At 36.0% G+C, this 15,692-nt stretch overlaps 1 protein-coding gene across 1 annotated transcript in view; it reads left to right on the forward strand.

The window, feature by feature from the left end:
• Nucleotides 1-223: 223 nt before the first annotated feature.
• Nucleotides 224-15,692, forward strand: part of LOC149933392 (uncharacterized) — a 91,132-nt gene continuing 75,663 nt past the window's right edge. The window contains exons 1-2 of the mRNA XM_090157287.1: nucleotides 224-254; nucleotides 2,448-2,869. Coding sequence (XP_090013413.1) covers nucleotides 224-254; nucleotides 2,448-2,869 — 453 coding nt within the window. The remainder of the gene's footprint in view (nucleotides 255-2,447; nucleotides 2,870-15,692) is intronic.

Below are 15,692 nucleotides of genomic sequence, written 5' to 3' on the forward strand. Positions count from 1 at the left end.
GGGTATCACGACTTCACTCGAGCCTTGAAAAATACTCTTTTTACGCTACGACCAAAGACAGAACGAAGCCAGAAGGTTGGTGAAGGGGGGGTCGAAGCGAACTGTATATGGAATTATCGCGGGGAGAGAGACTTAAGTATTACGCCAGATATATAAAAATTGAGAGGAGGCTGAGAAAAGGGGGGTTGGTTGGGTCGAGACCCCGCCCAAAAGAGTGAATGGGATGGAATATGGCGAAGATAGCTACCGGACAGGTGCGCCCACTGGTGTAGGGGAGAGGAAGAAAAAAATAGGAAATTTAGCAACCTGTTGTTCCAACTTAATGGAGATCGGGAGTTTCGCGTGAGATGGGCCGAAATCTCAGCAGCAGCGCGGCTTCGGCTTCGAGACTCAGTTGACTTTTTAAACGATACCGTATCGAGTGGAAAGCCGCCCGTTCGTCAAATACAATCGCACGTTGGTTCCCGATATACCCGCTCTCGCGCGCCGCCGCCGCTAACGAATACTGTCGCTTCTTTGGCGCGTTCCACGCCGCTGATGACGCCTTTCCCCGTTAGCATGACCCGTTTCATTTGAAAGTGAGTTGCTTAAGATGACGACGATTATCTCATTTTTATATTCCTACATTTTATCATTTATATCTTAAAATTTAAACTAAAAAATTAATTTTTTCCTAAATTTGATCATATATGTCCTAGAGTTTAAATTGAATTGTAATTAGTTTTTCCGAAATTTGTTCATTTAAATCATAGAGCTGGAATTCAAAAGTATATAGTTTTCTCTAAGTTTTATAGTTTAGATCAAGGAGTTTAAAGTTCTTCGTAAACCTTATAATTAATATCCAATTTTTTTTAAATTATATGGTAAATATTTATCTTAAAGTGGTAAACGAATTGAGATACATTGAGATACGCTAATAGCATAATTACTAATTTACGATTACCTTTACTGAATTAATGTACGGTTTTTGAACAAGCTAATGGAGTTTATCTTTGAGCCACTCCATAAGCCGATGCGTGTCCCATTCGGGGTGATTTAAAGCGGATTACATTAGGACGTTGCTCCGTGAAAGAGCAGCTAATTTTCCAATCCATGTTGCGGTTCAAACTGTGATTAAATAAATTGTTTTGAGAAAAAATGGAGGTGGTCCAGGACTTTGTTTTAAATTATATCATCATTGCAGATTATATACGGAAGTTATTCATAAATTAAAATTGATGTGGCTCATGTGAAATGCGGTTAATAGTTTTACAAATGAGGTAGTACACATCGGACATATCTGGTTTAATATTTATATTTATTCACGTTTATAAAACGTTGTTACGTCCTAATTTAAAATTTTAGCCCTAGAGTGGTACCGAAATGGCACGGTTCTCAGTGGGAAATCAAACTCACAAATTGAGAGTATTTTTGGAGCAGTAAAATCCGAGATTGAATTGAGATCATTTTCAGAGCGGTTTAATTCGAGATTAAATTGATATCAATTGAATTGAGATCATTTTCAGAGCAGTTCAATTCGAGATTGAATTGAAATCAATTAAATTGAGATCAATTGAATTGAGATCATTTTCAGAACAGTGCAATCCGAGATTGAATTGACAAATTGAATTGAGATCATTTTCAGAGCAGTGCAATCCGAGTTTGAATTGAGATCATTTTCAGAGCAGTGCAATCCGAGTTTGAATTGAGATCATTTCCAGAGCAGTGTAATCCGAGATTGAATTGAGATCAATTGAATTGAGATCATTTTCAGAGCAGTGCAATCCGAGATTGAATTGAGATTATTTTCAGAGCAGTCCAATCCTAGATTGAATTGAGATCATTTTCAGAGCAGTCCAATCCTAGATTGAATTGAGATCATTTTCAGAGCAGTCCAATAGTTAAAAACACACTAGATTCCTATCTACTATAATTTTTATTTTTATAAGTTATATCATATTTTAATTTTCCAAAATAAAATCAACAATCATAACTTTTTCAAAACACACTTGAATGAAAACTGAATATCATTCTGGCGCGGAGAGCAACCCATAAAAGCGATAAGGGCCGAGATAAAAGATACGTCCTTACGATGCCCCGAGACCAGAAACCCGATAAAAGGGAAGAGGGCAGCATCGTGATGGGACCCTAAAAGAGAGAATGACCATCCCATCAGTATACGACCAGCAGTATTTTAACACCAAAGAATAGGTTAGCTAATATCCATCTAGAGGCCCGAAGAGAGTGCCATCCTCGTAATACCAATATCCAAGATCAATGATTGTCTCGTAAGAGCCCTCATCAAAACGCCATAAATCGTTTCTCTCTTTTGTAGGTGCCACCGAAGAACGGCGACTGGTAATTGCGAGATCTCGGACGCGAAAAGGACGAGAAAAGAAGCGCGTTCCATCTGCATTTTTTCGCTCGCCATTTGTACTCTTTCTTTTTTTGGCTTTGGTGCCTTGAAGATATCAAGAAAGTGACGTGCCGTGACCGTTTCGCGGGATCGCCGATTCGAGGAGAGGAAGACGCTGAGCGAGAAAGAAGGAGCAGCGGATCGGAGGACGGGAGAGAGAGGACACATCGGCGATCGAGAAGGAAGAACCGAAGAATGGAAACGTACGTTTTAATTCCGTCGGAGCTGAGCTTGGTGGCGGTGACCCGTGACCACGAATCGGATCCCCGGAAGGCCTCCTCTTGTTCTTCTTCTGCTTCCGTCTCGGGGTTGGCGTCGCCGCGGGGGAGGACCACTTCGTTCGTCGAAGGCGACGCCGGAGGGGCTCGCGTCTACAGTAACCAGAGACTGGTCAGGGGAAAACGCTTCCTGCCCTTCGAAGGCACTGTCCGCATTGACAAATTGGACGTCTTCCCGTACTTGAATGATGACGACGTAAGTAATAACCACCGTCCCGAACCTAATCGGACAAACACTAATTACGGTTGAAACAAATTTCCCCCCGCGAAAAACACGTTGTAATATAACGAAATGGAAATTGTTGGGGGAGGGGGGTGTATTTGTAATTGATGCGTTTGTCGCTTTGATCCCTGAGCTAATTACTATACATTCGGAAATGGGATACGTAGTGGTTTATAGTTTCCAGTGGAGTTCTTCGATCCCCTTCTAATTAAAATCGGGGATTCTTGATCTGACTTACAATTTACCTTTGAGGAAATTCTTTAGATCGGCAAATATATTATCCAAGGATAGTCTTAAGAATTAATTCAAGAGCTAAAGAATATGGGACTAAAACCCATCGTAGCGTACTTTGTAGTGAAAGTTAGTTAGAGAGTCTTTCGAACAGACGATTGCCATCTGTGTTTAGGTTTTGCGATTAAAAAGCAGACGATCTTTCGCTACAAAGTATGCTCCTTAGTGGTATCAGAGGATACTATTGTCGCTCAGTATTTTTCGATAGTTTCCGTTGCGCGAAGGTATAGTTTCGGTTTGCAAACCTCACGGATACTTTTTATTATAGTTTAACAACGATTTCTAAATTAATATACTTCTCACTCAAGCTCGTGATGAGATAATCAGCACTCTAATTTACATTGAAAAATGAAGCGATTTCTTAAGAGTCGTTGAACTAAAGAACAGGATTGCCAAATCTAGATTCTACATCCTAAAAATATAACAAAGACTTCGTTGTTGACCGACAACGTTTAATTTTTCTATGTAATTTAAGATGGTGAGTTTAGCTTATTATCTTCAGTGAATATAGCTTGTCAATTATGAGGTCGTTGTTAAACGACGTAAAAATTTAGCAGGAATTAATTAAGAATTTATAAGTGCCGTTAAGAAAAGCAATTTAGACCGACAGGTGTTTTCATTTTGGAGATAAACCGATTATTTAAAGCTTAATTGAGCATACTATTAGTCTGTAGTTATATAGCGGATACTAAAGCGAATTAAACTCATTTGTAACCCGACTAATAAACGATTTAAATGGTCATATTGTTCACATCCAATTGATCTGCTGATATATCTAGTTACTTTGAATTACATCTCTGAGTTCTAGCCGTGTGTCTAGAAATTACTTTGCTTCGTGAGATTGCAAATGAATATTGTATTGCAACGAAAATTAATAGAATCTGTTTCAATTTATCGAGTTTTCACGTAAAATCTCACGAAAATTATTAATATATTTAACTTCCGCTGTCGTTTTTAGTTCCTATAGACTCACGGGTTATAAACTTTAATTTCAAACACCTGGGACCACAGGTGGAATTTTCAAATACCAGTTTCGTCAGGGCATAAGTTTTCGGTAGGCCTAGCTATGGAAGGAATTCCATCGATTAACTTTTACTATGCCAACGGCGGTAACTAACTAACTTACGAACGCCATTTGAGTAGCTAATAAATATGTTTCGCTTCAAGTTATCTGTAAAAATGATTACAGTTCACCACGGGGTAAAACTATACCAAAGTCAAAATTTCAGTAGACCTGTTGAGCGTCAGCCCTGCAAATTATAGAAAATTAGTAGTTTATTATACGCAAAGTTAAGACCTTTTCACACGAGCCAACTTTTCAAATCAAAATGCTGAGTCAGCAAAAATGGATCAGTGATCCATTTTTTTCTCGCGTACTTTTTTGGTGGATCAACTCATCGAACTTTTATTCACACGAACCAACCAGTTGACTCAACTCAAGTTGACTCATCTTGTTGGGTCAAAAAGTTGGCTCGTGTGAAAAGGCCTTAAATGTACAATAAATTTACATATTTCTCGTTTTCTCAATCCATAAAAAAAATTGAAGCTTCCCTTTATTTACAACTTGGTACCAAAGTATTTTTTCAAGCTCATAATTCATGTCAAACTGAAACTCCGATAACAATTAAATTCAACGTCTATCAAAAACATAGGTAACATAATAGCCATAAGTATAACACTTCCTATTCTTCGAACACTATTTTTTAAAGACAGATTATTTCGGCAATGTATATAAATAATTACATAGATACCAAATCAGCCCAGACCTGTGACAAATTTAAACAATTTCAAATTAAAAATAAAGTTAACTTTTGAAATATATGACGGAATTGTTGAATGGGAACATTAATTTGAATATTTCAAACATCTCCTTCGTTTCTGTAGTTAGTAATTTTAGAATTTCTGACCTGAACTAGTTCCTATATTTATGTTAATCTTACTAAACTGACAATAATTTTGACAATCAAGGAATAGATCTTTCTATAAAGTAACTTAGCTTTCTTGTTTTAATTGTTCTTTAACGTCACTGGCTAGGAGCGCGTGGTGGAGTCGCGAGGAATTTCGGATTTTCTAGCGCGCGTGCTGAGATTGTACTAATAAAGCTCGAATTTGTGACGTAAGAGAAAGATTTATATTTTAGGTTCAATTTCTATTACAGAAAAGCAATCTCGATATTATTAACATAAATCATTCAGTGTCCTACTTACGGCTATTACGTTACTTATGGAAGCACTAAATGGTTTAAAGGTTACGGAGAAGGTCATGTGCCATTTGAAATATATCGTTTTGTGTGCGCCGTAGCGGCGAATGTGTTTTAGACGCGATGCTGCAGCCGGGAATTTCTCGGAGGCCAGCGCGGCAAAGAGATATTTTTTTGGACGGCTAACATCAACTAATAAAACAAAAAGTGTGTTTGGTCGAATCTTTCACTTAAGTGGCCTGTTTACTCTTTTCGGAGAAGCGGCGAGCACTTAGTCGCAGCGCGTTCATCGAAAAAGCTCGCTTTTTACTTTTGATGAAAAAGGGGATGGGTTTTTCCTATACAATAAGCGCCTCCAAACGGCAGCTTCCCTTAATTGAATTTGAACCAAATTATAGGCATATTTCACTTGTCTCTCTTCTAAGCTTCCGAAGTATTTGGAGGCTCGCACTTTACTTTAATTTAAAATCACCTCTCGCGATATTTCTGGAAACACACCAGGCGGCGCTATGCTAGATACGAGACCCCTATTTAAATTAAAGTCATATAGGGGTCATTTACATTTGAATAAGCACGCGATTTTGGAATAAGGAGGGACATGAAATATTTACAATATCAAGAACGTATTTAGATTACTGAGAACGTAGGAGTGTACCTTCCAAGTACTGTACGAGGGGATAATCACTTAAGATATCATTTGTACAAATCACTAGAAGTTACGGAACAATTTACTTTAATTTAAAATCACCTCTGGCGATATTTCTTGAAACACACCAGGCGGCGCTATCCTAAATACGAGACCCCTATTCATATTTAAATTAAAGTCGTATAGGAGTCGTTTAAATTTAAATAAACACGCGATTTTGGAATAAGAAGGGGCATCAAATATTTACAACGTAGGAGTCTACCTTCCGGGTACTGTACGAAGGGGTAATCACTTAAGATCTCATTTGTGCAAATCACTGGAAGTTACAGAAAAATTTCGAAAAATCAGTGGAACTCACAGAAACATTGTGAGAAATAACCGGAATTGTTTTCGATAATCAGCAATCAGGTGTACAGAATTTTTACAAGAGACTAGCAACTACCTAAGCTCCTATCCATATTTTCACAATTGTACTGTGCCATATAGTATCGGTCATACCTGGTCAACGTTTTATTTTAGTTTATAATTAGTTAGGGGAAATTCTATTTAACTATTAATTATTTAGTTCGTGCAACTTAAATAATGCTGCATTTAACAATTAAATTATTTTAAGTAATCATTAATGGTGAAATATGGGAAAATTCACAATTATTCTGTCAAGGAAGAATATTTTGAAACATTCCCATTTTAAGTATCTAGTAGGTCGAAGGGGTAATTTAAATTAGTTCTTGACAATGTAGGTTTTCTCAATATATAGTTTAAACAAGATAAACTTGGTCAGATATGTTATAGATAACCTCAGAAACATTCACAAATAAAATCAGTCATTTCTCTGGTATATTATTTTTTTGCCAATTTGAAATTAAATTAAACAAATAAAATTATTAAACAGCTAGAGCAAAAACACGAGAACCACCAATGGTCTAGAGAGTGAGGAGTAAAAACGCGAACAAGTAAAGAGACCAAAAAGTGGGGGAGAAAACTAAGCTTTATTGGGGGAAAATATGCGGTACTTCGGCCGATAGGCCTTCAAGGCGAAAAACTTTATAACGACTTCCCCACTTCTTGGTCTCTTTACTTGTTCGCGTTTTTACTCCTAAATAAAATTATTTATTGATTTAATAGATTTTTCTAAAAAATGTAGAACATAATGTTTTACATTTAGTGCAATTGTTTTCTTAAAAAGTAACAGTATTTTGGAAATCCTTCAAGGGAGGGGTTCAAACTATGTAAAATAGCTGGGAGGGGTCGGGAAGGGGGTTAAATTTTAGTACAGCCAAAGCTACTCGGAAACCCTCCACTGGTCTACTTTATGCTTAATTTAATTAAACATTACATTTCTAAAAAACTAAACAAAATCACATTCTAGTTATCAAATAATTAAGAAAGTTGTGTATGTACGGTTTTAACATAAATGTTATCTGAAAAATATTGTTTTTTAATTAAGTCGCCTTGTTCCAACCTCATCTTTAAAGGCCAAGGATTTCTTCTGCCAGTTTTCCTATAAGTTTTCTTCCCGCCGCGCAAATATCCTGGTGGTAGCCAACCGCAGAATACGTTGACCTACCACCAAGATATTTGAGCGGCGGGAAGAAAACTTATAGGAAAACTGGCAGAAGAAATCCTAGGCCTTTAAGTATCATATGAGCATGAAAAATTAAAGAGTATTTACGCACTTTATTATATCTCTAGGTATCTTATTATTATGAGAAATACTACGGATTAAAATGTAATGAATCGTCAAGTATTTATTTTAAGAGAAGGTAAAAACAAGTATTTTCACATTATCTCACTTTTCCAAACAGTAATGGGCACCGCTCAGCTCATCTGAGTATTTTGTCATTGAGAGCCGTATTGAGCGACAAATAATCGATTTTAAAAAGTGCGAAACGGAAATGATCGCCCCTTTCGGATCTCAAATCAACTCTTAAAGAGAGGAGCACCAATTTCATTCTCAAATGAGCTCTAAAAGAGAAGATTACTGTTTCTGACTCTCAAATGAGCGCTAAAAAAGAAGAGCACTGATTTCGGCTCTCAATCGAGTGCTGAAAGATAAGATAAAAGAGACGAGCGTCGACTTCGCATCTAAATTGAGCAAGATCATGAGTCCATATCAATCTATCGACACACGAGCACTGCGTGAGCTGAGCGGCTCTTTTATCAAAAATGCCCATCACTATTTCCAAACAGGCCAATTTGTAATCCTTTAATTCAAGCTAATAGGATCAAGACTTTTCTTCCAAATAGAACAATTCATTAATTATACTTAATTTGTTATCGCAAATCAATTGATACAAGTTCAATCTAAAAGCTATTCCAGTATTTCAATTGTCACGAACATCTAAGGGGGGCATGTAACTAAGTAATAACCGCTTTTTTAAATTTCATCATTTTTAATCAGAACCTAATCTTTGCAGATTCAAAGCTACAGATAAGGATAAAATAATTTGGAATGTCCTTCTAATTAAAGCAACAACAAAATCGAAATTAAATGACATTGAGAAAATTATTTTCCTGTCCTATTAAAAGATCTATTATTCAAAAAATTATTATCCTCAATAAAATTGCCATAAGTAAAGAAATATTTAGTATAGACTATTCTGTTAGTTAACTTGTAAATAAAGTTTCGTAGAACCCTACACCTTTCGTCCTAGAATCTAAGGCTTAATCTCCGCTAATATATGACTTCGACAGTATATGAAAAATGTCCGTTCTTTGAATAATGCAAGACATGACGCGTGGAGAAGATTCGATAAAATATGCTGAAGCTCCGCCAATAATGAGCGTGAGAAATTCGCTCGACGATCCGAAAATTTAAACTCTATTACGTTCACGTATGAAGGGAATGGAAATTATCCCCAGCGCCCATATTAGCCCGAAATCACTGTTTTGAAATCCGGTGACCCCCCTCTCGACTCGGGAATTATTCACCCATCCCTGGGACAACAGCGTATGTTAGTTCGCGTGGTCAAAATGCGAATTAAAAACCAAAACCTTGGGATCGGCGTATATCGCGCGACGATATCGTATCTCTGTCGCGAAATCTGCTGCCATTAATTATAAAGCCCCTGAAAACTCCGCCGGGCAATTGATGATATCATACAAAAAACTAGACTCAAATGTAAATGATACTGCCCGGTGTATATATACCAAACGATTAGACCTTTGCTATAGGCACGATGAGAAGTACTTTACGAAATAGCACGCGCTTAGTATAAAATTAAAGTCTGATTAATATGCCAACGACTCCTCTATATCATAAATATATATACATACTCCTCTATTTCATATATATACCTCTCTATATCATATACAGGGTGTTTCAAAAGGTTATGCAAAAATTTGAAGGAGTTGTAGGGGTGAGTTGAGAAGTATGCCTGTTTTACACCCAAATTCCTACGATGAGTTAAAAGAGCGCCAGAGAGCTTCAAAGTGTGGCCTACTAGTCCCTGGAAGTAGGCTACAACAAGCGCAAAACCAAGCAGCAGGGAAATGCGAACATTAAGGTTTGGGTTCGTGTGATAGGTAAAAAAGGACTTTGTTAACAAATCGAGGTAACCGTGGTAAAAAAGTAAACTTAAACGTTATTTAAAATCCCTGCTGCTTGGTAAATTGAGCTTGTAGTAGACCACACTTTGAAGCTGGAGGTCTTTTAACTCATCGTAGGGAAATGGGGGAAAAAGCAGGCATACTTCTCAACTCACCCCTACAACTCCTTAAAATTTTGGCATAACGTTTTGAAATACCCAGTATATACTCCTCTATATCATATATATACCCCTCTATAGCATATATATACCCTCTATAGCATATATATACCCCTCTATATCATATATATACCCCTCTATAGCATATATATACCCCTCTATATCATATATATACCCCTCTATATCATATATATACCCCTCTATATCATATATATACCCCTCTATATCATATATATACCCCTCTATATCATATATATACCCCTCTATATCATATATATAATCTTCTATATCATATACATACATATACTTCTCTACATCATATACATACATACACTCCTCTACATCATATATATAAATATATATATATATATATGAAAGAAAATGTCATAGCTAATTAGCGTGTAGCAAAAGCTACCCCCTTCGTTTCGCCACCCCCATGGCACCCTCTTTTTCCCCAATTAATTACAATTACACGAATTTATAAGGGAATTAATTAAGCTAATCTAAGCGGTAAGTTCGCCAGCAGAAAAGTGAGACTGGCGGGTATATGAGTTGGGAACTGGAATCGTCATCTCAGCGGCAGAATTTAATCGCGTTGGCATGGAAGGGGATGCGGCGCCGGGGGGCGGGGTAATAGACGTAGCGAGGGGTGGAAATTAAGGGGCGACCAGCAAATATTAATTAACGGCGTACTCTCTGGGTAACAGGTGAAATCTAAGGCCTTAACTCGCTATTAAATTAACTGGCCGTCCCTTTAATTACAGTTGGCCGTCGATTTGGCAAAACCGCGTCGCGTACGGCTTTTATGGCTCTTTGCGGTGTGGCTTCGAAAGCCACCAGCACCGGCATTTTTAAGTCATTCACGGCTACAATAATTTGCTTGTCAACGGCGATGAGAAAACGAGAATTTTCATAATTGTTTTATTCCCCGTTAACGAATTAACAACAAACGATGATTTAAATTAACTTGGAAGAATCCCGACATTCCAATTCGTGGCTAGCGTTGATTGAAACTCAAAATATAATTTTTTGCGTAATTGTTTTTCTTTTAAAATGTTAATTTTGGATAAAAAATGGTATTTTAAGATTCGGATATCGATATAATCGTTTATTACGCATTGTGATCGATAAAATCGTTTGTTACATATCGTGATTAATAGTATCATTTGTTACATATCGAAATGAATAGAGTTGTATTTGTTACATATCGAGATTGATAGAAGTGTATATCTTTTACATTGTGATCGATAGAGTCGTTTGTTACACATTGCGATAAATAGAATCCTTTGTTACATATCGTGACCGTTAGAATATTTTGTTACATATCGTGATCGATAGAATCTTTTGTTACATATCGTGATCGAAGGAATTGTACATGTTTCACATCGAGATCGATAGAATCGTTTGTTATTGCGATCGATAGAATCGATTGTTACATTTGTTACATATTATGACCAATAGAATCGCAGGGATTCATAGAATCGTTTTGGTTACATATCGTGATCGACAGAATTGTTTATGTTACATATCACGATCGATAAAATAAATAGCATACGAAATCAACAAAAGTAAAAATTTATGTCAATTTCGATGCAAACCATAATTAACGTGTGATATCAGATAAAAAACATTACACTTTACCATTAAAATAAAAATAATTAATTAATTAACTTTCTGCGAACGCAGAGTGAAAACAAAAAAGCAACGGTACGGGCTAAAAAGGAATACCCGTATCCCTCGCGTATTTCTAGAAATACCAAACCTCTTTCACTCCATCTTCATAAATGGGTATTTGTCATACTCGTAAGGAATAAACCTATCTCCTTCTCTTCTTGGCGCTAAGATTAAAGATCCTAATTTTAGGGCCAATCCTTAAATCTAATCTTACGAAAAAGAAAGCTAAAAGGGAACACCGCCGTACAGTGGGAATAAAAAAAAGAGTCTAGAACACGGGAGACAGAAATGCCTTAAGAAAAACAGAGAGGGTATGGTGCCCCCTCAATCCTATAAGATAAATCACCGAGAATCACGTTATGTGAGGATTCCGTAAATGATAGGGTATAAAAGTCTGTGGGTCGCTCTCTCTCTCTCTCATGCAGTGGCAGCTCCGGCATACCCTTATTAAAGGTTGATGCAGACTCTATCGGCAGATCGCTTTTTACAGACGCCATTTTATCTCCCTTCGGGGGGGGGGGGGGGGATTCGGGGTCTCGGGCCGGGTCACCACCGGGATATGTAATCGCAATCATCTCTTCATTTGAACCGCCTTCTTAGCGGTACCTCGCTGGCGGTCGGGGTGCTCCGGGTTCGTCAGACGGTGGCTGGGTTCAGCCGGTGTCAGTCTCGCCTTCCATTCGAGCGTGTCAGATAATACCCGACTAGTCACTCGCGGTAGCAGTTGTGGAATTCGGTAGTCCATAGGGAGGGCCAATTACTTTTCAACTTCAGGTGGAATGTTGGATGGGAAAACTGTTCCTTGGAAGTCACTGTTTCTAATACGCGGTTCGGAAGAGATAATTATTACACCACTTGCATTACGGTTTCAGTTCTGCTAATTTAAAAGTACTTTTATGAAAATACAATTTTTTTAGCTGAATTTCTTAAATGAAAAGTCGGTGTACGTTACAGAACGGAGGTGGTGAACCTAGTGAAGCCCTAAAGATGTTACATCTGGAAAATAATTGTATTTTAGTATTCTTAACGTTTATGACTCGATAAATGCGGAACGTTTTATCCCAGTAGATTAAATCTAATGTTCTTGGTTGAAATCTTACGCCATGTTATAAAATGAGGGAAACCATAATTTTAAACTCTCGTGAATGTTAACCGATTTGACTAATATTTTCTGAGTTGGCGGGTCACACCCAATAGATAATATCAAATCTATGTTGGATATCATAAACATTAATGACACGAATTTTTGTCTAGTTGGTTTAAATTTAATGAATAGCAAAACGGTATTTCGTTTCTTTTGAAATTGGAAAAAGTATGAAAAAAATACAACGCTTCTGTACCCAGTTTGTCAAGAACAAACATTTTCTCTGAAAGTCATAAATATCGTATTTTTATCACTAAGGCTCACCTGAGTAATCAACTATATCGTATTTCTATCACTAAAACTCACCTGAAGAATCAAGTATATCCTAGAAATTTTAGGAAAATGTTATGTAAAGTAAAACCAAATATATTATTAAATAATTAATAATTTAATAATAGTAACATTTGGTTTTATTGCAAGATTTAATAAAAATAATAATAATCAGCTTGGCTAATACCCAAACACAACACAATTTATTGGCGAGCGATGCAATAGATTTTTCCAAAACGGTTTAAATATTAGCAATAAATCAACTGATATACCTTCATTTGTAGTATAGTTTTGGGGTAATTCTGTAACATACTTTTAAAGAAAGCTTAAAACATCTATTAATACATAAACACCTCTAAAATATTGGTTTTCTACAAAATAAATTACTTTGAATAAAACAATTTTATTGAAATTCAATTAGGTTCTTCATTGTTTGGCTAAGATGAAAGTGCAGTATATTTTCACATCAGCTGTAATTCATTGAAATTGGGTTAAAATAACTAACATAGATTCATCTAAATATTATAATATTTCCCCTTTTTTTGAGTGTCATGATGAAACAAAAATAAAACGAACAAAAAATAGGATAATGTAGGATAATTTCGAAATATAGTACAAGATGTTTATTGAAATAAGGGGAAAATGAAAATATTTGGAGGGAGTTTTCCCCAGGCTAGTGTCAACTTTTTAAAGACAAAATACAATTATCACGTGACTAACAAGCTCGCAAGCTACGAAATTCACCAAATCGGTTTAAAAAATGATATATAGCAATAAACCACCACGCCTATCAGATAACAACCGTCTTTTAAAAAGTAAAAACCAAGAAGAAAAAAATCATTCGAGATATGTATATGATATATATGGCCCAAGCCCGTATTATAAAAATGGGTGTTTGCTCGATAACGGATCCAGAGAAATCGAATAAAAGGATTAAATTGCCAAATACCAAAACATATAAATCATTTAATTCGTCAGGTTAAGATATGGGTCATTTTATTTAACAGACCCCTATAAAGCGAAAAAAAACGTTATAATAAATTTCGAATTCAATGGATACCTTTTTTAACAAATATCCAAAAAATAATCCAAATGAGAAATTGAATATAAAAATCGACTCCGGGAAAAATATTAACTTTTGTCCAATTTTTAAGGTGTGGTTCTGATATATATATGCATTTTCCCTTGGATTATCTGCTCATATATACGTTGGAAACGTGGGTGTAGGAAGTGATCCATAAAGTAACGCGTAAAAATAAACTACCGCTGGTGGGAGACACCATTATGCTTTAGATTTTTTTCTAACGATCTAGAATGTATCGTAAGCTTTTTAATACGTGGTCTGGCAGTCCTAATGAGTGATACGTATTCCTCGGCTTCTGGTTATATTAAAACGGACGTATCCGCGGCGCTGGATCATTTGATTAAAAGGAGAGATATTAAACCATGTGCGGGTGCAATTTAGTTTGCCCAAAAAACACCGCTCTCCACTTCGCGATTCAACTATTTATATACATTTTATTATTACGAATTTCTTTTAAATGAAATGTAAAGATAAAAAGTTAGAAAGTTTTTCTTCCCGTTAATTCTGGTTACGGTATATGGAAAGTTGAAAGTTTGTATGAAAGGGAAAAAAATCGCCAGTGGCTCGGGTTGAAGTCACGACTCTACTTAACCACGTTTGTAAAAAAAAGGTCGTTTTGGCTGCGTGGAAAGTTTAAAAGGTTTTCATTTATTTGAATTCTATACGTGACTATGGAATGTAAATGGCGGATTTAATCGCGAACATACGCGCGTATGAAATATTAAAAAAATTCCCGACACAATTATTTAAGTAAATAGAGGGCAGTTTATGTATTTCTAGCGTTGTTTTAGGCCAAGAAACCTTTTCACCCGCTTTCAATTTCGAACGAGTGATGGTTATCTTTCCCAATTTGATCAAGTTAAGCCTTGGAAAGTATTTGGTGAACGAAATAATGGAAGTCTGAACGCTGGATAATTATACCCGCTCACAGCATTAGGCTGGGTCACCCGAATTACCTTAATTGTCATTCCTGCGATGTCAATACCTTAAGATATATTCTGAGGTCTTAAATATTGGAAATTCAAATAGACAGGTTGTCCTCCGTGACTATAAACTATCGTATTAAGGACATGATTCTGACAATCGTGACTTCAACAATTATAGCTATAAATGTGGCCTACTACGCGGGGTTACAAAGACCAAATCAAATCAGACCGTAGTACCTTTTGTTTCCTCATCACAAATCGGAGCGAAGGTTTCATGTTTTCTTCAATAATGTTTAGTAACTGATGAAATATATCTTTAGAAGAAATACCTTAATTTCCTTCAGACTAACGTTAATTTATTTGCATAATAGATTAGCTGCTTATGATTTAATTAATTAATTTAATTAATAAATATTTATATGAAAGTAGATAAAACGTTTATATTTAACATACTTTATAGATAAACAATTTATAATTCGAAATATATAATTAATGAAATGAAATTAAATTTTGAAGTTGAAAAGCCTCATCTAAAAACGGTTGACAATATTTGAAATATTTGACTAACGTTAATTGCCTAATTAATTGTATTTGAAAAGTATTTTCGATGTATGTGGAAGCCTTGGTTGACATGGCATAAACCCACATTCATAAAATGTTTCCAATATGGCAACCAACTCCCAAAGACAGATAGTGAAGATATAAAGATGAACACGTCACGTGAAAACTACCTATAGCTATTGAAACTAAAGACAATTTCTGGTTGATTACCCTTTGAATTAAAAGTATTTTTTCAAACCCAGGTATATTAATTTTTGTAAATACTCCATTATCTTAGAGTGTTCAAAGTCTTC

The sequence above is a fragment of the Leiobunum rupestre genome, chromosome 8 (genome assembly GCF_980474605.1).
Source record: "Leiobunum rupestre chromosome 8, qqLeiRupe1.1.hap1, whole genome shotgun sequence".
Taxonomy (NCBI): Eukaryota; Metazoa; Arthropoda; class Arachnida; order Opiliones; family Sclerosomatidae; genus Leiobunum; species Leiobunum rupestre.